At 51.1% G+C, this 23,263-nt stretch overlaps 1 protein-coding gene across 2 annotated transcripts in view; it reads right to left on the minus strand.

Annotated features, from left to right (window-relative positions):
* PTGIS (prostaglandin I2 synthase) overlaps nucleotides 1-22,463 on the minus strand; it is a gene marked incomplete at both ends in the record, with an annotated part of 44,190 nt that extends 21,727 nt beyond the window's left edge. The window contains 5 exons of one of the 2 annotated variants that reach the window (XM_079719981.1): nucleotides 768-919; nucleotides 5,678-5,821; nucleotides 8,330-8,508; nucleotides 10,307-10,430; nucleotides 22,325-22,463. In XM_079719981.1, coding sequence (XP_079576107.1) covers nucleotides 768-919; nucleotides 5,678-5,821; nucleotides 8,330-8,508; nucleotides 10,307-10,336 — 505 coding nt within the window. Of the gene's footprint in view, nucleotides 1-767; nucleotides 920-5,677; nucleotides 5,822-8,329; nucleotides 8,509-10,306; nucleotides 10,431-20,688; nucleotides 20,763-22,324 lie in introns of those variants that run through there. The other variant, XM_079719980.1, reaches the window with a different exon arrangement.
* Nucleotides 22,464-23,263: the final 800 nt, after the last annotated feature.

Here is a 23,263-nt window from a genome sequence, read left to right on the forward strand (position 1 = left end):
AAAGAAATCAGACATGAAAGGACACATGTTGTATGGCTCGTTTTAAAGGAAATGTAAGAACAGGTAAAACTAAGCTGAGGTGAAAGAAATCCATAGAGTGGCTAACTCTGGGGGGTGGATACTGACTGGGAAAGGGCATAAAAAGTTTAGATTTACCTCTAAGCTGTGCATTTAGGACATGTGTGCTTTCCTGTATATAAATTATACCTCAGTAAAAAAGAGAAATTAAAGACATTAAAAATAGAAAAAAATGACACACAACTCTGTGTGCGTGTGCGTGTGCGTGTGTGTGTGTGTGTGTTTAGAGAGAATTCTGCAGGATATACTCCAAGCTAGAAATAATGGTCACCTCTGTGGAGGGGAGGGGGAGTGGTGGGCTGGGATGGGGAGAAGTTGGAGAATTCTTTTATTGTTCCCTCTAAATTATTCTATATGGCTTGAATTTCTTATAATCAGCATAAACTACTTGTAAAAAATTCTAGAGCAAATTAAATCTTAAAACTAGAAAAGGAGCATACACACACACACACACACACTCAAGGTCCCCAGGCCCCACTCTAGATGTGCTGTATCAGAATTTCCACCAGGAACCCCAGCTCTAGTCCAAGCCCTGCCTCCCCACCACTCTGCTCTTGCATACCCTAGTGATGGGGATCTCACTACCTTCAAGGGCATTAGAATGTCTTTCCTCCTATGTTGTCTATGATCCTCCCTCTCTGGGTCCCTCCATTAGCCCCACCATCCACCAGGGCCCCCATGGTGCTTACCCACTGACAGGGAGCCACGTGCCAGTTTGGGGAGCAGCAGGTCAAGCTGGCGGAAGGTGTGGAAGACGTCGGCTGAGTGGATGCGGTCCTGGGCCTGGCTCTCCTGGGTGTGTGGCGGTGCCTCGACACCGTACAGAGTCAGGTAGCCGGCTCTGGGGGCGGCAAACAGCTGGTCAGGGGGTTGTCTTTGGATACTCCCGGCCGAACCCTCCCAGGGCTGCCTACATGTTTTCTTCATTTGTACACCTGAGGAGCACCTAATTTTCCTGCCATGTGTCAGGGACCTCTCTGGGCCACAGAGTCAGCAGAGAAGAAAACAGACAAAAGCCTCACACCCTCATGGAGCCAACACTCTAATGAGGGAGACAGACCGACAGACAAATGAGTGGACGAGTCATAGGTCAGCGGGGGCTCAGAGGGAGGGACAAAGAGGGAGGGGGTGGGGAGGGGCTCTTGGTGACGGATGAGAAGGAGCCAGCGTGGGCAGAGCAGAGGGAGGGGCCTGAGGTGCAGGGAAGAGCCAACCTCCTGCGGCGGGAAGGAGGCGGAGTGCGGAGGAGCTGCCCGGAGGCTGGTGAGCAGAGCAGAGTGAGGGGTGGCCAGTGGGGCGAGATGGGGGCACCGATCAGGAAAGGAGGCTCCTGCCCCTGGAGATGGAGTCAGGGTGGGCTCCCTGGAGGAGGCAGGTCTGAGCTGAGACCTACAGGATAAGCAGGGGAAAGGGGTTCGGGCAGAGGGCACGGTCCCTGCAAAGGCCCAGAGCCAAGGGAGCAACCACAGGCAGGTCAGGGCGCTGCCAGGTACTGCTGGCCCAGGTGCTGGACTGGAGAGTGAGGGGCCGGGGCGGAGCACCCTGGGAGTTTGCAGGGCCAGTTACACAGGGCAGGCAGGGGGCTGGGTGTCAAGGGTGAGAAGGTTGGCCTTGACCCAAAGAGCCCTGAGGGGTCTGAGCAGAAGAGGGACAGGGCCTGGTGGGGGCATGGAGAGAGGATGAGACACAGGAGCAAGTGCAAGCCCTCATGTGCACGCACACACACAACACACACACAAAACACACACACACACACACACACACCGCCCACAGGAATGCTCTCAGAGGAAATGTTTTCACCACCAGCCACTTTTTTTTTTTTTTGCGGTACGCGCGCCTCTCACTGTTGTGGCCTCTCCCGTTGCGGAGCACAGGCTCCGGACGTGCAGGCTCAGCGGCCATGGCTCACGGGTCCAGCCGCTCCGTGGCATGTGGGATCTTCCCAGACCGAGGCACGAACCCGTGTCCCCTGCATCGGCAGGCGGACCCTCAACCACTGCGCCACCAGGGAAGCCCCACCAGCCACTTTTTAATGCTCCAGGAGCCCAGCCCCACTGGCCTCAGTCCTGGGAGGAAAACCACAGGTTTTCACTTTTTCCACATGGTGAGAGGGGCCAGGACTTCTGAGAGAGACACCGTGAAGCCCTGGTGCAGCCCCCTCAGGCCCTCCTAGTCCCTGGATCTCCCAGGACAGGGATTTTCCGGAGAAGGAGCGGAAAGAAGCAGGAATGAGGGAGGGTGGGGCTGAGAAAGGCCTGTCTGGTCCCCACCTTGTCCCTCATTCACACAGCGTAGACACGTAGTAGGTCTTCAATAAATGGTCAATGCATGGATGGATGAGAAGGAGGGAAGGAGAGTGGGTGGGTGGGTGGATGGATGGTTAGGACTTAATCCTAAGGACACTGATCTTGGAAGAAACTATGGGGTCACCATGATTCTGAGCTCAGTTATCCAAGCTACTGTTCCACCTTTTCCCTGCATCCCACTCACCTTCCCCTCATCCAGTTTTGGCCTCCATGCCCCCAAGAGATGGCGAGTTCAAGACCTGCCTATCCCACTGGACTAAAAGGAAGCAATCCTTCCTTCTGAACAGCTAAAACGAGCTACCTATAGAGTCTAACCCGTCGGCCCTACTGATGCCCCTGCATCAGCCCAGAAGGAATTCCCTCCTCCTTTTCCTTCAAACGTGTTAAGCCCCTGGATCCCTCTGTCCTCAGTCTCCTTATGGCAGAAGTTGTAAAGGTGCAGCCCACAATCTAGATTCAGTCCAGAAACGTGTTTTGTTTGGTTAATAGAGTTTTCCTAAAAACAAACTGAATGCATTTTTTTTTTTCGGTACCCGGGCCTCTCACTGTTGTGGCCTCTCCCTCTGCGGAGCACAGGCTCCGGACGTGCAGGTCCAGCGGCCATGGCTCACGGGCCCAGCTACTCTGTGGCATGTGGGATCTTCCCGGACCGGGGCATGAACCCGTGTCCCCTGCATCGGCAGGCAGACTCCCAACCACTGCGCCACCAGGGAAGCCCCCGAATGCATATTTAAACATTTGGGGAAATTCATACAAAATCTGGATTTCCCCCTCCATCTCATTTTGAAAAAGGAGAGAGCCCAAACACTGGCAGCCTGCAGTCCTGCCTGGCAGCCCTGGGCAGGAGTAGAGTCACGGCCACCCCTCTTAAACGGGAACAAGCTGGCAGGGTCAGACAGTCCTCCCCAGGCCCTGTGGTCTCTGTGACACTGCAGTTAAACACCTGTCACCATTTTTTTCTTAAAGCAGAAAACTAGTTCCTTAGATAAAATCTCTACCAAAAATAGGCAATGAAAAATAACCCCTCCCCAAAAGAAAAGAAAACCAGGAAGACCACGAGGTTTTACACTGTGGACATGAAGGCCCTTCCTATGGCACCTCCACACCAAAATAACACCTAACACAGCCGAAGGCAGGCAGTAAATAATTACACGACCTATAAATACACACATGACCTACAGGGGGCGCTAGGAGCCATAAAGAAAAAGCTGGAATGGGTGGGGTAATGAGAGGGCCATCGTATTAAATAGGGTGGCAGGAAAGACCTCCCTGAGCAGGTGACCCTTGAGATGAGACTTGAATGAAGTGAGGCGGGAGCCACGCCAACATATAGGGAAGAGCATTCTTGGGCAAGGGAACAGAAACTGCAAAGGCCTTGAGTTGGGAGCATGCCTGGCCTGTTCAAGGAGGCTGGTGAGACGATACCAGTGGAATCAGAGTTAGAACTCTGGATGTGATTGAGTGAGGCAGGGGCAGGACAGGTTGGAATCTCACGGTCTCGGGCTACGTGAACACACACCTCTGTACCAGCGTGACTGTCATCCCACTTGCCCACTGCCTTTCTATTTCAGGGGCTGCAGATGGCGAGGAAAAGGCCCAAGGAGGCAGGAGCTGCAGCCCAGGGCTCAGGCCTTGAAGACACAGGGATCCATTTACATCTGCCCTCCTGCACTGTGCCTGCTGTTACCATGAGCCTAAAGGGACCCAGCTGCCACCACGTGGCCCCCACCTCCCCCAGTGCCTCAGCTTCTTCCCTGACTTCTTTGCCCACATAAGGATACGGGATGGCAGGAGCTAGGAGACCTGGGAGTGCCCTGCTGTGAACTTGCTGGGTGGTTTTAGCGGCCCCTCTCTGGACCTCAGTCTCCACACCATATGGTGACAGGGTAGACCAGACCTGCATCACCCAGACCAATCACAGCCCTTGATGTTATCTGCACCACTCCAGGGTGAAATGAGAAAAAGGGGACACACCAAGGGTCGTGCTTGAGAGTGTAGGCTCTGCAGCCAGCCCTGCCAGGACCCCAACCATGGGACTGTGGGCAAATGACTTAGACTCTCCAGGTCTTAGTTATCTCATCTGTCAAATGGGGTTTGTAAAGTACCCGCTTCACAGAGTTGTTGTGAGGATTAAATGTATTAGCGCTCACTGAGCCTACAAGAACACACACACGTCATAAATATCCCTGTGTGCCCATATGTGTCAGCAAATGCCTGTCCTTTATCTTCAAACTGTGTTGCTGTAATTTTTTGGAGCGGTTGAAATGTCTCGCTTGTATGAGATGCTTGTCATTAGGGGTGTCACCAAAAACTACTGGCTCTCCTTCCCTCACTGCCTGGGGCCATGCTCCTCCATCCCTGCCACCACACAGTCAAATCCACCAGCAGGTCCCACCGACCCCATCCCCCAAAGCTACCCGAGTTCTCGCCATCGCCTGGTCCAGGCCACCATTCTGTCTCGCCTGGGCAACTACAACAGCCTCCTAACAGGTCCCCCTGCCTCCCTTTCATTGCCACCCACCCAGTCTAGTCTCTATCTGGCAGCCAAAGAGAGCTTTTAAAACTCTAAGTCCGGGCTTCCCTGGTGGTGCATTGGTTGAGAATCTGCCTGCCAATGCAGGGGACACGGGTTCGAGCCCTGGTCTGGGAAGATCCCACATGCTGCGGAGCAACTAGGCCCATGAGCCACAACTACTGAGCCTGCGTGTCTGGAGCCTGTGCTCCGCAACAAGAGAGGCCGTGATAGTGAGAGGCCCGCGCACCGCGATGAAGAGTGGCCCCCGCTCGCCACAACTAGAGAAAGCCCTCGCACAGAAACGAAGACCCAACACAGCCAAAAATTAATAAATAAATAAATAAATAATAAAAATAAAGGAATTCCCTTAAAAAAAAAAAAAACTCTAAGTCCAATGGTGTTATGGCCCTGCTTAAACCCCCAATGTCACTCATCTCACTCAGAATAAATTCCAAAGCCTTCCATGGCCTTGAGGCTCTGTGAGACCAAGTTTCTGCCAGTTTCTCTGACCTCATCCCCCCGCCCCACTTCCTTGGCTCATTAGGCTCCAGCCACACTGGCCCTCTCGCCAAGCATCTAGGTGACCAGCAAGGCCCCTTTTCTGGCCTGTGTCTCCTTTACAGCTCATAGGCTGAGTCAGGCGACCACTCGGAGTCCCAGATACAAAATGTCGCCTTGCAGCCTTTGCTTTGGAGCATCCCAAACTGCTTCCCCATCCACAAAGCCCTCCTGGTTCCCTTGGCCACTATTAATGGCTGGTCCAGAGTGCTGGGCTCACCTGAGCAGGAAGCTGTAGGAGAATTCGAGGAGTCCCATCTCATGCCAGCCACTGCCTGCTTCCGTGGTGTCACCCAGCAGGACAGTGCGGAGGTTGGTATACATGGCTTCCGTGAGCGCCTGGAGCTCTTTGTGGAGGAGAGTCCTGAGGCAAGGAACCAAGGTGTGAGAGTGTAGCTTCCAAAAAAATATATATATGCACACAGGCACCTCCTTGGCCAAACCTCAGAGTCCCAGGGCTCTGGTGCCTCAGTGGCAATGAGGGCTTTTGGAAGATTGGCTTAAACAAAATATTATTATTTCTATCATCATCCACAATGACGATAGTTACTATTTATTTTGCCAAGCACAATGATCTCATTTCATCTTTTGACAGCCCCAAGGATAACAGTTACTATTATGATACCCATTTTACAGATGGAGAGACTCAGGGACAGAGAGGAAAGTGACTTGCCAAGGTCACCCAGCCAGTAAATGATACAGCTGGGACTGAAACCCTGATCTGCCCAACTCCAGAGTCTGAACTCTTAAACATGATAGTCATCCGCTCTCGGGGCACACGAGCTTGGATAAGGAACCCACAGGCTTGCAGAAGAGAGAGAACTAAGAAACCGGCCCTTTCGCCTTGAGATCCAAAGTTAGGGAGACCTGTTTGGATAAAGTGTCCTGGACCAAGGATTGCTAATAAACATGACTCCAAGTGAATGGTCCATGAGGAACAAGGGAATCTGGCTGGTGATCTGGTCTCATCGTGAGTACCTAGGAGTCTGAGGAGAGGACCAGCTCTGGGAGAGCATGTGGCTGAAGCCAGAAGCCTCTCTGTACTGAGCCTCCACAATACAGTCAATATTGAGCCACGACTGAATGTATGATTAGAAGCCAGGAAAGATGGGATCTTCTATCTAAGTTTAAGGCCCTTCTACACTGCACAAGGATCTAAACCATAAAGGACCCCACTGCATCGAGCGAAGCGTCCATGGGGTGGTGCAGAGCCGACGTGCAACAGCGACACCTTGTGGCAGCAACAAGACCAGTGCTAGTGTGCCCATCAGGTGCTCTGGCTCTCTGTCGCCACCTGCTGTTCGGACATAGGATGGACCCCTTTAGACTGAATAAGCCCCTGGGTTCTTGGATAATTCAAGACGGGAAAGCTTCCAGAGGGGTTCCGTGAACTTCCAGGTAATAAAAGCTTTGGGATGTTTCACTGTTGGAAAAACAATAGATACGACCCATGTGAGATAATGTGTGTGAAGGGCTTAACATAGCGCTTGGCACATTGTAAGTGCTTAATACATGGGAGCTGACACAGTGATCAGCCGTGCTCCAGCTGTTCCCTTGACTCCACTCCAAGCACTAGTCCTTGACAGAGACAGTAGCCCCCAACAGATGTGGCAGCCATGCCCAGAAGACCTCATGCCAGCTTTTGAGAAATGCCCAGAAACTCTCGGGGTAGACACTGGAGGAAACTGGGATCCTCCCTGGGTAGGCGGGTAGGATGCAGTGAACTGTGGACTCTTGTTGCTAATGGGGCCCCTAGAATAGCAGGACCCAGGACACTCAGGCTCAGGAATACTCCTAGCAGCTGTCCCACAAAGCCAAGGTCAGACTGAGCATTGCCTCTCATCCATGTTCACCTCATGATGCTGGCCTTTCCTCAGCTTTAGGAGTCCCGCAAAACCCAGCCTTCTAGAAGCTTTTCCTGACTCCAGGAGGTGAGTCTTCCTGGAGAGAGATCACTAAAGATGACCATCAGACCGTGTGCACTCTTTAGGGGAGGATGCAGTCTTACTTCCTCAATATCTCGGTGGGAGGAGAATGGGCTGTGGAGTCTTCAGACCTGGGTTCAAATCCCAGCTCTGACACTTACTAGCAGTAGACCTTGGGTAAGTCACTTCACTTCTCTGAGCCTCTGTTTCCTCATCTGTAAAATATGGATAAAAATACCTACCTCTGAAGCTGTTGCACAGACATGAACACGTGCCTATCAAACACCTGGCATTTGGCAGGTGTCTTCAGAGGGAGGTTGGTGTCATTCTGCACTCCTGCATCTAGGATGATGACCAGTGTATGAATGAATACAGGGTAAATGCCCTCACAGGTCCTTTTGTTGATGTAAGTATTACTTATGTTTCAGGACCTGCACCACTTCCTAGCTGTGTGACCTCGGGCAAGTCACTTCTCTTCTCTGAGCCCCGTGTCCTCATCTATAAAATGGGGCTGTAAGTTACCCTCCAGCATTGCTGTGAAGACTCATGAGATCATGCATGATGCCTGGCATAGAGTATGGACTCAAAAACATTAATCACCCCACCACCTCCCTTTATTTGACAGATGTGGAAACAGAGGCTCGGTGCGGGGGTGTGGTTTGCCCAAAGTCACAAAGCTAGGATTTGAATCTAGGTCTAGCTGACCCCAACACTGGTCTTTTTCTACTAAAAATCAGAGCTGCCTCTTGGGAAGTAAAGAGTTCTTCTTCAGCCCAATTCTCTAGGGTTGTCTCTAGTTTTTTTTTTTGTTTGTTTTCACAAAACGAAATGTCTTTACTGGATACCTGTTGTGGAAACAAGCTCAGCTCACACAGGACTTGAACTACGCAGGTAGAAGCCGATCGCCCACCCTGGCCCACCCATGGGTACCATCTGCAGCCACTCACGGTTTCATCTTGGACTTTTCATCACTGGGGCTGTAATGAGGAAGCTGCACGTCGAAAATCCTCTCCATGAGGAAGACGGCGTAGGCGTGGAAGTCCAGCCTGGTGCGAGGCTCCCACACCACCATGTCATAGGAGTGTGGGTCCAGGAGGACAGTGACATACCTGCCCCCCACCAGCACCTGGGAAGTTGGCAGGGATGGAGTGAGGAGTACGACTATGAACAACAGCAGTTCTCAGAGGTCGACTTACCCCGTGACAGGCAGTGGCCCCACCAGGTACTTAACAGAGAATGTCCCCTCATCTACCTCTCACAACCACCCTGTGAGGCAGGGACCATCATTCACCCATTTATAGCTGAAATGTGATAAGGCATATAACGTGCCCGAGATCACACAGCTGAGAAGTGGCAGAGCTGGGAATGGAATTCGGCACTTATTCTGAACCAAAGGTTATGCTCTTAACCACCTCACTTTGGAGCATCTTCCATGGTTATCTTGGTTAATGTCATATATCTCCAGCAGCCAGGAGAGAGTCTGCCCACAGAAGCAGCAGATGGATGTGTGTGCATCATAGGTGGATGGATGGATGGATGGATGGGATGGATGGATGAATGTACGGATGGATGGATGGGAGGATGTTGGTGGATAAATGGATATATTACAGGTGTGGGTGGGTGGACGGATGGATGAGTGGATAAATGGATGGAAGAAAGGAAGGAAGGATGGATGGATGTTGTTGGATAAGTGCTAGTGGATGTGAAAGCAAAACCTTCTTTGGGAGGCTGAGCTCTGTATGTAATATGCTGCTCAACAAGGGAAGGAAACAGCACTGGAGAGCTGTAATCCTGCAGTCAACAAAGGTAAAGGCATTTTCCCTAAGATGTCTGCGGAGGGGGTCACACAACTCTAACTACCCACTGCCTTAGCCCTCTTTTCAAAATGTGGTCTGTGACTCATGTTAATCAAACTCTCTTATAAAATACAAGCCACTATCCAAGGAAAATGCTACTGGATGGATGGTTAGATGGGTGGATAAATGGAAGGATAGATCATTGAATGTATGTGGGATGGAAAGATGGATGGATGGGCAGCTAGAGGTTGCTTGCAAACTAAATGTATGAATGAATGTTGGGTAAATGGATGGCAGGATGCTAAGTGGATGCTGGGTAAACAGACTGAAGGGTGAATGTTGGATTCACTTCTAACTTCCAAGTAAGAAGGAGACGTGGAAGGTGGATGGATGAGTGACGGGTGTTTGGATGTTGAAGTGGTGGTTGGAGAGAGATATAAATAGGTGTATATAGAGTGGACAGACATTGGATATTGAAAGGATAGATAATCAAATGCTGGGTGGTGGTGGCAGATGGATGGAAACATGGGCAGATAAGCAGAAGAATGGAAGTTGGTGGAAATTGAATATATGGTTGAAAGTTGGATGGATGCTACGTCCATGAGTGGAAGAATGCTGGATAAATTGGGTAGACAGGTAGAGGAATAGATGATGGGCAAGTGGATGGATAGGCAGATTTTGGATAGATATTTAGAAAGATGGACGAATGAGTGGATAGATGGAGGTTGATGGAAATGGAATATATGAATGAATATTGGATGGATATTAAGACGGAAGAAGGCTGCTTAGATATTGGGCAGATAGGCAGAAGGACAGATGTTAGATGGATGGGTGGATGTCGGACAGATGGAAGTTGAATGAACGGATAGAGGTCGGTTAGATGAACACACCAAGTATTGGATAATATTAAGTGACTGCATAGCTGCATGTTGGGAAGATGCTAGAGGGATAATGAAGGGATGAATGTTAGATAAATGTTGGATGTACAGTTGGATAGGCATATAGAAAGTTGGCTGGGCCACTGGATGGTTAGTGTATGGACGGGTATTGAAGAAATCAGTAAACACCAGGGTTAAGAGGCCCTGCTGCTCATCCCCTTCCCTCCCAAGAGGCAAAAGAGGCACTTACAGTAAAGATATCACCATGCTTCTCCTTCATCCTAGTGAGGAAGCTGGCAGCATCTTTTCCAAACTCCAAAGCATAGCCCAACCAGGGGATACTGCCCAGGTCCAGGGGAGGCTCACCAGGTCGCCTGCAGAAGCCACAGCACTTATCACCATTTGATAAAGCAGGGAAGAGAGTGTGGGGCATGGTGTGAGATTTTCAGTGGAGAGGAAGGCTTCCCAGAGGAGACATTTGACCAAAGACCTGAAGGCGGTGAGGGAGGGAGCCACATGGATATCTAAAAGAAGAGCTTCCAAGCAGAAGGAACACGTGCAGAGGCCCCTAAGTTGGATCATGCCTGGTGTGTTCAAAGAACAGTGAGGAGGCCAGGGTGGCTGGATGTGGGAACAAGACGTGTACAGTAGAAGGTGAGGCCGGAACAGTACCAGGGGCCAGACCACGCAGGGCCTTGTAGGCAGCTCTGAGGACTTCAGCTTTTGCTCTGAGTGAGGTGGGAGCCATCGGAGTTTGAAGCAGAGGAGGGACAGGATTTGGCTTTGGTTTTTACAAGAGGCTTTTGGCTGCTGAGCAGGGAATAGACCACAGGGGGCTGAGAGCAGAAGCTGGGGTACCAGTTGATGTTGGTACATACTGGGGGGTCCAGTTAAGGTGGTCATCTCTCTGCAGGTAGGAGAACCTTCCAGAACCCAGTAGTATTAGGATACAGAGTTCTCTGTTTGAGCCAGCATGGACCAGGGTCCTGGTCATCTCACACTTCCTCTCATGCCCACCGAGAAAGGGTAAGGCTGGAGAGCATGGCTGGATGGCAGAAGGTGGTAGAAGAACTGCCCTCTCGCTGACCCCTGACTGCCCCTCTCCAGCTCAGAATCTGAGGTATCTCTGGAGGCCAGAGGCCATGCCCACGGCCTGTGGGGATGCCCCAGGGGTACAGGTAGCTCAGCCAGGGGGTAGGAAGGTTGTGTGTGATATTCAAGGTCAACATCTCATCTGTGAGAGCAGAGGGACTCCTCTGAGGATATAATAACATATCTACAGCTCACTACGGTGGATGGAATTCTAAGATGACTACAATGACCTACAACTGAGTGAGGTAGATGGTACAGTTGACTTTGAGAAAGGATGATTCTTCTTAGTGGACCTGACCTAATCAGGTGAGGACAGGGCTTACAAGGGGCAGGGATCTTCCTGGCAAAAGAGACTGAGATTTGGCAAAAGGGAGATTCTTGGCTGCTGGCTTTGAAGATGGAAGGGGCCACATGGCAAGGAATGCATGGGGCCTCTAGGGGCTATGAGTGGACCTTGGCGGACAGCAAGCAAGGAAATGGGGACCTCAGTCCCACAACCGCAAGGAGCTGAATTCAGCCAGATTCTCCCCTGGAGGTTCCTGATAGGAAGGCAGCCTGGCCAACACCTTAATTTCTGCCTTGTAAGACTCTGGACAGAGAACACAGACACACTGTACTGGACCTGTGATCTACTGAAGTGTGAGGTAATAAATGGGTGTTGTTTTAAGCTCCCAACTATATGGTAATTTGTTACACAGCAAGAGATAACTAATACACTCAAACTGACATTGCACTTGCACTGGGCCCTGCCCTTGGCCAAGCATTTGATATATGAATGTCTCATCTCATCCTCCCTCTGAGGGAGGGGCTGTTAGCTAAAGAGAGCTATGTTACGATCACAAAATGGGCCTCACGATATTACATTCACACCTTCACCAAATATTAACTATGAAGCAGGCATCGTCCTGGGTGCTGGAGATACAGGAGTGAACAGGGAAGATAAGGTGGAGGGCCCTGACCTCACGGGGCTTCCATACTAATTAATAAGGGGAGACAGACCAAAACAAAGAAGCAATATCATTTCAGAGAGCGAGAAGTGTGATGAAGAAGATAAAGGAGATAAAACGTGACAGTGAAGAGACAAATAACCCAATTTAACAATGCACAGAAGAATCTGAATGGACAGTTCTCCAAGGAAGATATACAAATGGCCAGGAAGCACATGAAAAGATTCTCAACATCATTGGGGAAATGAAAATCAAAACGACAAGCAGGACCACTTCAAATCCACTAAGACAGCCATAATGTTAAAAAAAAAAAAAAAAAAAAGGAAATAAAGTGCTGGGAAGACTGTGGAGAAATGGGAATCCTCATGTATTTCTGGTGCGAATGTATAATGGTGCAGCTGCTTTGGAAACGAGTCTCGCAGTTTCTTGAAAGATTAAAAGAGTGACTATATGACCCAGCAATATACCCCCAAAGAATTGAAAACATAAGTTCATACATAAACGTATACACTATTGTTCATAGTATCGTTAATCATAATAGCCCCAAAGTGGAACCAACCCAAATGTCCACCGACAGATGAATGTATAAACACAATGGGGTGTATTCATACTGTGGAACGTTATTCAGTCATGAAAAGGAGTGAAGTACTGATTCATGCTACAACTTGGAAGCACCTCAAAACCGTCATGCTGAGTAAATAAGCCAGACACCAAAGGCCACACTGGGTATGATTCTATTTCTATGAATGTCCAGAAAAGGCAAATCAATGGGGACAGAAAGTAGATTCGTGGTTTCCAGGGTCTGAGGGGAAGGTGGAATGGAGAGTGACCGCTCACGGGTACCAGGTTTCTTTTTGGAGTGATGAATATATTCCAGAGTTAGATAGTGGTGATGGGTGCACAGCCCTGTGGCTATACTAAAAATCACTAAATTGTATATTTTAAAAGGGTGAGCTTTATAGTATGGGGAATACATCTCATTAAAGAAAAAAGAAAGAAGGGTGATACGAGATAGTGGGGAGGCACTAGTTTAGAGAAGGTGGTCAGGGAGGGCCTCTCCAAGGAGGTACCATGTGAGCAGAGACGGGAAGGAAGAGCGGGAAGAAGAACCTTACACGCAGCGGGAACAGCAAGTGCAAAGGCCCTGGGATAAGAGTGCACTTGGTGATGCTCTCAAGACAGCAGGAGCCGCTGTGGTGGGAGTGGAGGATGTGGGGGTGAAAGACTGGAAATGACCTGGGGACCAAGAGGGCCAGTGGCTGAGGACAGAGTCTGGCTTTTATTACAAGTGTGGTGGGGACCCTCTGGAGGGTTTGAAGTAGGATTTAGGAAGTGATGTGATTGTGCTTTTAAAAGGTTGCAAGAGGGAATTCATTGGCGGTCCAGTGGTTAGGACTCTGCACTTCCACTGCAGGAGGCACAGGTTCAATCCCTGGTCGGGCAACTAAGATGCCGCAGGCTGTGCGGTGCGGCCAAAAAAATAAATAAAGGTTGCAAGAGCGAGAGGCGGGAGGGAGATGTGTCAGGAGACTAAAGCAGTAACGGTGGGAGTGGAGGCTGTGAGCCGCCAGGAGCCAGGGCTAGCATCCGACTCGTCCACTTCCAGGGCGGGGGTTTTGTGCCATCCCCAGGGGGGACCACCTTCCCTTCATCCTTCCCCTCCCTGTCTACCTTCTTCCACCACGGCCTCCTGCCTCCTCAGTCTGACTGTCCCCCAACATAACCCAAAGCGGGGAACAGGTGGTGGACAGAGAGACTGGCTAGATTTGAGGGCCAGAGTTTGGGAAATATGGAAGCAGAACCAGAGGTGAGGGTTGAGGGCATTAGGAAGCGCCTCCCCCCACCCCCTTCCTCCTCTCGCCCCACTCCCACCCTGCCTCTGAGCCCATCATTGAGGAGACTCGCAAAGGTGCAGCTCGGGGATTCTAAGGGGGTGCTGGGGACGTGCCAAGACCCTTCCTCTCCCCTCGCCTCTCTGTGAGCCACCTTCTCCTGAAGGCTCCATTTAAAGGCTGGCACAGCACAGGGCTGGAGGAGCCCAGTGTGCACCAGCCCTCTTCCAGTCCAGGTCTGAGCCCAGAGACAAGACACAGGAGCGGCGATTTTTGCACAAGAGGCAGGAGGGCAGGATGGTTGTTATGAGCCTGACTTTAGCACCACACTTCCTGGCTTCAAATCCCAGCCACGCTTCTTGCCGACCGTGTGACTTTGCTTCCCTACGCCTGTTTCCTCACCTGTAAAAGAGGAGTGACGACACTACAGACTACACTGGGCTGTGATGAAGTTGAAGGGGGCTATAGAGCAGTGCCTGGCACCTGGCAACTGGGGAGCAGCTGGGGTGGGTCTGAGAAGCAGGACCAATATGACTCCCGGGTGCCATTTCTCGAGCAACGGCTATATGCCAGGTGCAAAGGTTTCCTTGCTTGGTAATAATGGCTGATACTTGATGAGCCCTCACTGTGTTATCCTTTGAGGAAGGAAGCATTGTATTTCTATCAAGCCCATTTTACAGCAGATGAAACTGAGGCACAGAAGGGGCTGAGCCACTTGCCCGAGGGCCCACCATGGAGCGTCTGGGTTTCTAATCCAGGCAGGCCTGGCTGCAGAGCCCACACTCTTGATGCTACCCTGGCCCCAAGTCACCCCAAGTGGACATCTGCACAGCCACTTTGCAGGTGAGGAAACTGAGACACAGAGAGGTTTCAGCGACCTTCCCAAATGCAGGGCCTGAGACTTTCCCCTAAGACATCTTTTGGGGTGTGGATGGGGCTTCCTTTCCCCGCCTTTGACTCTGGCTGCCACCGGAGCTCCCCAGCAAGCCTGGTGTTATTTCTGGCAGCATTCATCTTTCCCCTGCAAAGTTCCAAGGAGGTGCGGACAAAGGCAGGAAGCTGGGAGCCCAAGCGTCTGATTCCTGATGTGCCAGAGGCTCCTTCAGCCCCCGGGCCCTGAATCCAACTCAGGCCCAGGTCACATTCCAGGGTGACTCAGCCAGAGGCCAGCGGGGGTGAAGGAGGCTCTATTTTGGGGTCTGCGGTCTCTAGCCTCCTTCATGGACACTCTCACTGTTCTGAAGCACTGCCAGGCCCTGGGGGGCAGGGATGCAGGGCGTGGCCCTCTCATCCCCAGCTGCTGCCCGCACGGCTGATCGCTGCCTTCCCTTCCTGGTTCAGAGACCAAAGCATCTTTTCTGATTCTCCCCTGGAGCTCTGATTCCCATCATGTGGGTTCCTCAAAAACCTGCCCATTCTTTGCTCACAGAGCCCACCGCCAATCCCATCATCTGTCCTGTCTCTCTCTCCTACTCAAACCTTTGAGAAAATCAGGGAGAAAGTCATGCATGGATATCAACCACCTTTGTGTCCCTTGAAGTATCACACCCTCTCTGGACAGAAGTTCCATGAAGGCAGACACTTCTTATAGACCCAGAACTTAGAACAGTGCCTGGGACATAGTAGACGCTTAATAAATATGTCTCAGATGAACGAATCATGCACACAGTTGGTGTTCAATGAGCAGCACCTCCCTCCCAGACTCATAAGAAGGTTAAGGGAGCTAATGCAGGTCAAGAGCCTGACACACAGTCTGCATTCTGGCTTGCTCAGAGCAGACACTGCTCATTTAGCTGTGCAGTGTTGGTAGATTGCCCAACTTCTCTGTCCAGTAGTTTCAACTCAATTCAGGGCCTCAAGGAGGATTTAATGGAGGAACAGAGGGGCTGGCTGTTGCCCAGCTGGGTTGGAACAACCTGAGCCTGTTTAAACTGTTGAACCCTTTCTCTCCCCAGGGCTCATCCGCAGACTGTCGGCCACTAATCAAGGGTCTCCCTAACCCTCTTCTGCTCTTCCCTCCCATTGCCTCCCATGGTGTAGAAAAAGCACGTGGCCGCCTTGCTCTAGGTTCTGTTTTCCTGTTTTTGTAATAGACACAGATTCATAGAATTGTTCCTCAGCATCATAAAAGAAACAGTAGAGCAGGTATAGTGATAAGTAGAACAGCTGCATGTTGGAGAGGCAATAGGGAGTGGTGGAGACTGTGGCAAGGTTTAGAGCAGGTTCTACAACTGAGTCCCAGGCCAAGTGTTGCTAGATCTTCCAATTTTTCAGGAGAAGCTGGAAATCTGGAGGTTTGTGTGTGTACTCCCCCAGTTTCCCCGCCTTGTACTGTGTGGTCCACATCAGACCCACCTGGGGCTGAATCCAGTCATGGACTACCATTTGTTGACCTCCGGTTAGCGCATGTTAGAATGAGACAGATTTATTTTTGCCTAGTAATTCTGTATCCTGCAAGAGTCCAGAATGACCCTTGTGCCTCTAGGAACCCTCATCTGATGCCACTGTGCCACCCAAAAAAGGGTCTCCCACCCAGGAGACTTCTTCCAATGCTCCCTGGAGCAGCCACACAAGCCCAAAGAGGAAGACAGACACATTCAGCCTGGTGTAGTGGCTGGAGCATGAGACCAGCCACATGAGCTAGCTCAGAGCCCAGATGGAGAAACTAAGGCCCGGAAAGCAGGAAGGATGTTTCTGATACTCACACGGCAGATAATTAGCCCCAGTGGGCACAGCAGTCAGACTCCTAAGTCCCAACCCAAGGCCTCCTAACTCCCTGCTCACCACCTTTCCCAGGAGAAAATACTCACGGTTACTGAGCCGGGTTTTAAAATTCTTTGCCATACTGGTAGAAATTTGAATTTGGACTGGGAACTAGATGATATTAAGAATTATCTTTTAGGGAGTTCCCCGGTGGTGCAGTGGTTAGGACTCCGCGCTCTCACTGCCACGGGCCTGGTTCCATCCCTGGTTGGGGAACTAAAATTCCACAAGCCATGCAGTGTGCCCACCCCCCCCAAAAAAAAGATAGCAGAAATTTATTTTTAAAAAAAGAATTATCTTTTATATTCTCAGGCAGAATAGTAGCATCACAATTGTTTTTTAACAGGCACCCTGAAATACTTAATGTTGAGATATCATGATATCTGTAATTTAAAAAAATAAGTTAACAGCTGTCAAATCAAGGTGATGGGTACAAGGGGTTCTTATACTGTTCTTTTAATTTCTTCTGTATAGTTGAAACTTTTCATAGTTAAAAATGTTTTAATTTTTTAAAAAGGCCAGACGTAAAGACAAGAGTAACTGACTGACTGAAGTCGTGCTTTTTTTACCCTTTAATTGAGAAAAGCATGAATTTTGGAACCAGCTAGATGTAGAGTATAACTTCTGTGTGGCCTTAAGGAGGTCACTTAGCCTTTCTAAGCCTCAGCTGTCAGGTGGGGTGATGGACATCACCTCGGGGGCTGATCAGGAGAAGGGAATGAGCCGTGGGAGGTGCAGGGCCTTGCATGTTTTTTGGGTTTTTTTCTTTTTTTTTTTTGTAGTATGCGGGCCTCTCACTGTTGTGGCCTCTCCCGTTGCTGAGCACAGACTCCGGACGCGCAGGCTCAGCGGCCATGGCTCACGGGCCCAGCCGCTCCGCGGCATGTGGGATCCTCCCGGACCGGGGCACGAACCCATGTCCCCTGCATTGGCAGGCAGACTCTCAACCACTGCGCCACCAGGGAAGCCCCCCTCGCGTGTTTTGACCCAAACTTTGGATCTCCATCAACACGGCATCAGTCTCGTCTACCTCTTTTTCCAACACTTGATTATTTGTGGTTCCTGAAGAATCTTCTGGTCATAGCTGCATCTCTTACTATCTTAATATCATGTGGTTTAAGACTTTTGAGCATTCAGATCACAAATAAAATGTGTGGGAAGAATGAAAATTCATTTTTTCTGAAAATTAAAAATTCCTGAAGCCCAAATTTTTAGTCCACATGACCCTGGGCAAGTTGCTTGGCCTCTCTGGGCCTCAGTTTTCTCCTCTGTAAAATGGGGATAACAAGAGTGCCTCCATCTCCAAGTTAGGAGAAAATGAGATTGGGGGCCTAAATTCCGGCCCCTGTGGGGTCTCCCAAGGGTCCACGCAACTCTTCCCCCCCAGGGTCCACACTACCACCCACACAACTGTCAGTAGCCCCCATACCCACACTTCTCCCCAGTACCCACCTGGTGAAACTTCTAAGCTGTCCACAGGTATAAAAATCAACAACTCACCCTCAAAGACAAATTAGCTCTCTGGATTGATAGCAAGAATTAGCTAAAATAATGTTTGGCATTCCTTCTAATCCAGCAATTCCACTCTCACCTACTATTATCGTCACCATTCCCTGTTTTGTTTTGTTTTCTTGGGTTTTTTTTGGCAGTGCCGTGCGGCCTGTAGGATCTTAGTTCCCTCACCAGGGATCAAACCTGTGCCCCCTGCAGTGGAAGCACAGAATCCTAAACACTAGGCTGCCAGGTAATTCCATCATCATTCCCATTTTAAAGACTGGGAAACTGGACTTTTCTGGCGGTCCAGTGGTTAAGACTGCGCTTCCACTGCAGGGGGCGCAGGTTTGATCCCTGGTTGGGGAACTAAGATCCTGCATGCCATATGGTGTGGCCAAAAAAAAAAAAAGCATAAAGATTGGGAAACTGAGGCAGAGAGCAGTTACGCAGCTTGTTCTTATTCCTGGAGGCTGGGAGTTTCCATATGCTAAGCACCCAGGTACCCAGCCTCCCAGAATCCATGTATTCTGTGGCTGCCCTCATCTGCCCCAGAGAAAAGCACACACCAGGAGGCCCCACAGGATGAGCCCAGCACATTGTCTGAAATAGCAAAAACACTGGAAACAACTTGAGTCCCTCAATAGGGACAGGAATAAAAGGGAAAAGAGAAACCTGCACCTATTCATACTATGGAATACTACATAAAAAAATCGAAAGAATGAATTAGATCTCCACATAGCAACATGGACGGATGTCAAAACGAAAATCTGGAGTGAAAACAGCAAAGGTACAGTCTGAAAACAACTCTGTACAGAGTTTCCAAAAAGCCTGACAACTTAGGAAAAAAAATTTATTTCTCTATAAGGAAACTTATCTGTAGCCTTTTTCGTTTTCATTTTTCCAGGCAAATGATTGAATGTATGGTGTTACGTTTCATCTGGAAAGGTGTCCAGAGGATGAACAAAAATATCGTGAACTCACTGTGTGGAAATTCAACTAACACATTGTTTAAAAATAAAAGGTTTCCAGAAAATTTCTGGAATTTTCAGACACTCTGATTTAAACACACACACACACACACACACACTTCCACCGCCCTGTGTTATCTATGAGCTAATGTCTATGCGTATAAGAATAATTTTTAAAACAGCTGAGAGGCTGAGGAGATATGACAACCAAAGGCAGTACCCTGGATGAGATCCTAGCACAGAAAGAAGACGTTAATGGAAAAACTGATGAAATTCAAGGAGTTTGGTTAATCATAACAGACCAGTGTTGGTTTTTTTAGTTTTAATGACTGTACCATGATAATGTAAGAGGTTAACAATAGCAGAAACTGTGCGGGGTATTTGGGAACTCTTTGTACAACTTTTCTGTAAATATAAAACCAGTCTAAAATAAAAAGTCTAAAATAAAAAATCTTTTTAAAAGATCTGGGAGGTTCCTCTCAAATTAATCAACAGTAGAGGTCCTGAATTGTCGGAAGAGTGGTTAGAAGGGCTTCAGTCTTATTTATAATGGGATAAATGCTTAAGTCGAATGTATTCCTTGTGCAATTCAAATTAATTTTAAAAATATTTTATAAAAAGAAAAAGATCTATACTTCCATCTCCTTGATTTGAGATGGATGAGTTTTACTTTTCTCCTAAATCGCAGATTCTCAATGGAGCAGGAGAACCTTGGGGACTAGGAAGCTGAGGCATTTGGTTCTGGTTCTACTCTGCCCGAGTAGACCTCAGCAGAAGGGAGACCCCTTTGTGGGCCTGAGTTTCTCTGGCAGAGGGAAATACCGAGCCTACTCAGCCCCTGCATCCGGATCGGGGAATCCTGTGGAAGGTGGTTCCAGGGCCGGTAAGAGGGCATCGTTCAGGGCCTCTGCCTTCCCCAGCCTCAACTCTGCCGTCTGTGTAATGGGGGTGAGAGCAAGCCTGGGGGTTGACACCGAGTTGGTGCACGATCCAGGCAGAGGCTGAAGAGCGGGAGGGGGCTTCTTCCACCGGGAGTCACACCGAGCATGTCCACGCACCCACTCTGCACCCGTGACTCTCGGTTCTCACCTGAAACCCCCTCGCAGGTCCCGGGCACCGCTCTCTGGGCCAGGCCCGGGCTTCTCGCGCCCCGGCCGAGCGAGTGTGTGCGGTGGGTGCGCAGCGCTCTGGGACTCCTGTCCCTGCACCTTCCCGCGCGCGTCTCCCCAACTCTGAGCCCTCTGGGCCTGGCCCCCTCGCCGGGGCGGGGGAGGGGCGCGGAAGCCCCTTCGGCCGGACACCTAGACTCCCACCTCCAGGCTCGCCCGGTGGGTGTAGGGGACGGTGGGAAGAGGACCCTCTCCTGCCCGGAGGACTGGAGCGGGGGCTCCGACGTGGGCCTGCCGCTGGCTCGGCGACCCCCTCGCTGCAGCCGGGGCGCGGGCCTGAGCGGAGACGACCCTTTGTCTGGCCGGGGGCGGCGCTGGCGGGTCGGGGTGGGGGGAGCCGGGGGCCGGTCGGGCGGGGGGCACTCACCGCGTGCGCCGGCGGGTCAGCAGTAGCAGCAGCAGCAGCGCGGCCAGAAGCCCGAAGACCACGGCCCAGGACATGGCAGGCCCGGCGACCAGGCTACGGCTGCGGAGCGCCGGAGGCGGCCGGCTGGCTTGGGGGCCACGGGGGCCACGGGGGCCCAGTCCCGGAGCCGACCCCGCCCCCACGCCCCTCCCTCTCCCCCCTCCCCCGCCCACCCGCTTACGGGCGGGGGCAGGGCCTGCGATCCCTGCCAGGTCCAGAGGGGTGGGTGGGGTCGCTCTTGGAGACTCCTTTCGGCTCAGCTTCTGCGGGACGGGCTCCGACCCCCTGGCCCAGGAAAGGGTGGGAGGGGTGTGCGTGGAAAATGTGGGTGCGGGGGACGGGAGGGATGGTGCAGGGGAAAGGGAGAGGATGTGCAGGGAGCGGGGGTTACGCGGGGGTGTGGGGGAGGAATGGGGGATTTGGGGAAGAGGAAAGAAGGGAATATGGGGGGGCGGAGGGGTGATGGGGATAGAGAAAGTGTGAGGATGAGAGGTCAAGCGGTGGCAGAGCAGGGGTTGGGGGTGGGAGGGGACTGGAAGGGCCTTTCCTCCACTTTCCACCCAAACTGTCTCCACCACTCTAGCCGCCCCCCGCCCCTCACGCATCCCATCCCCACCCCACCCCGGATGGGCTAGAGACCATTAGTTTTCTACTCTGTTGGTCTGGGCGGAGTGGCGTTGTACCGCCCCCTATTTTACCTTCAATAACTACAGTGGAGAGGGCACAAGAGCTCAGAGCACCGCGCTCTGAGTCCCTCATCTGCAACTGCTGTAAGGGACAATAAGTGTACATCATCCACGTGTACCCGGAGCACAGCAGGGGCTCAGAATATGGTGGACATTGTCACATTACCTGATGCTTAGGGTGTTGGCCTCTGGTGCCCGTGGCTCTGCAAGAGACCACCCCTGGGCACTGGCGAGAACCTGGGCTCCCAGCTGGAAGCGTCTGGACCTCACTCCACCCTCTCCACTCCCTACACACACCCCACCCCACTTACACCTGGGAAACCTTGGCCAGGGAACTTACCCTCTCTTAAGCCGCTTCCTTATCTGGGGACAGAGAGGTCAGAGTTGTACTTTACCTTGGGGGGTTGCCGTGAAGCATTGATGAGAGCTTGTCAGTAGAGGGTAGTGCAAACTAGGAGTGCTGGGCACGTGTGAGTTTTGTGAGGCAGGGTGCAGAGTGTGGAGCTGGGACCCAGAATGTCTGATTCTAATCCTGGGGCTGTTGCTCACTGCTGGGTGAATTGCGACAGGTTTCATTTCATCTTACCAATAGCCCCCAGGCTGAGCTGTTACTCCTCCCTGGTCTCCTGGCTTCTGCCCTCATCTCTCTGCAGTCCATTCTCCCCGCGGTTGTCTGAAGAATCCTGCTAGAACCTAAGTCAGGTCCTCCACTGAATCCTGCTCAGAAGCCTCCATGGCTCCACCTCACTCAGAGCACAGCCCAAGTCCTTACAAGGTCCTGTGAGGACATGATCTGCCCCCTCCCACCTCTACCTCCCTGCCCTCGTGTCCTCCCACTCTCTGCCTCACCCACTCTGCTCCAGCCACACTCACCTCTCACCCTGCCCCAAGTGTTCCAAACTCACGCCCACCTCAGGGCCTTTGCACTTGCTATTCCCTCTGATTGGAACACTCTTCTCTCATATACTTGCACAGCTGGCTTTTATCATCACATCCCTCATCCCTCTGTCTCTGCTCAGTTGTCAGCTGCTCAAAGAAGCCCTCCCTGACTGCCTGCTCTAAGGCAGTCACATCAGCCCTGTCTGTTGCCTTGAACTGTTTTGGGTTTGTTTTTTTTCTCCTTGACAGTACTTAACATTTCCTGCTATCATATTAGAGCTTCATTTATTTGTCTGTTTAATGTCGGCTGTCAGGGCAGTTGGATGACCCTCATGTGGCCTCAGCAGACTGAGAAAGTCAAGAGGCAAAAGGAGTTTCTTGAACCTCTTGTTTATTTATCCGGCTTACCCACCAGCAAAGCTGACAATCCCAAAAAGGCTACAGAACAGGCCTGGAGGATTTTCTCCACATTTGGGGAGCCCCACGGGGCAGCCTTCTGGTAGTGGGGTTCACAGTCCGGCTTGGCCAATACTAAACCGTGTGACCTCAGGCAGTCTGCTCCACCTCCCTGAGCCTAGGTGCCTCATTGGTGAAATGAGGATGAAGTGAAGAGTAAATGACCTAATCCAGGTGACACACTTGTCAGAGTGCTGGACGCACAGTGAGCTTTAGTGGGGGTCAACTGCCATTAGCACTTAATTCCAATCCAGCCTCTCACCATATGTGTGATCAAGGCTTGGTCTCAGTTTTCTTATCTGAGAAATGGGGAGAACAGTTCCTTCCTCACAGGACAGTTGTGAGGACTGAATTAAATGATGAGAGAATGAAATCACCCAGTATGGGGCCTGGCACACAGTAGGTGCTCAATAAATGTTAGCTCTCCAATCCCACACCCCTGGCTTGAGTGCAAACTAGCATCACCTCAGTCCAACTCCCCCCCAAATAAAATGTCCCTTTTTCCCCTTCAGCCC

This window comes from Hyperoodon ampullatus (assembly GCF_949752795.1).
Source record: "Hyperoodon ampullatus genome assembly, chromosome: 14".
NCBI lineage: Eukaryota > Metazoa > Chordata > Mammalia > Artiodactyla > Ziphiidae > Hyperoodon > Hyperoodon ampullatus.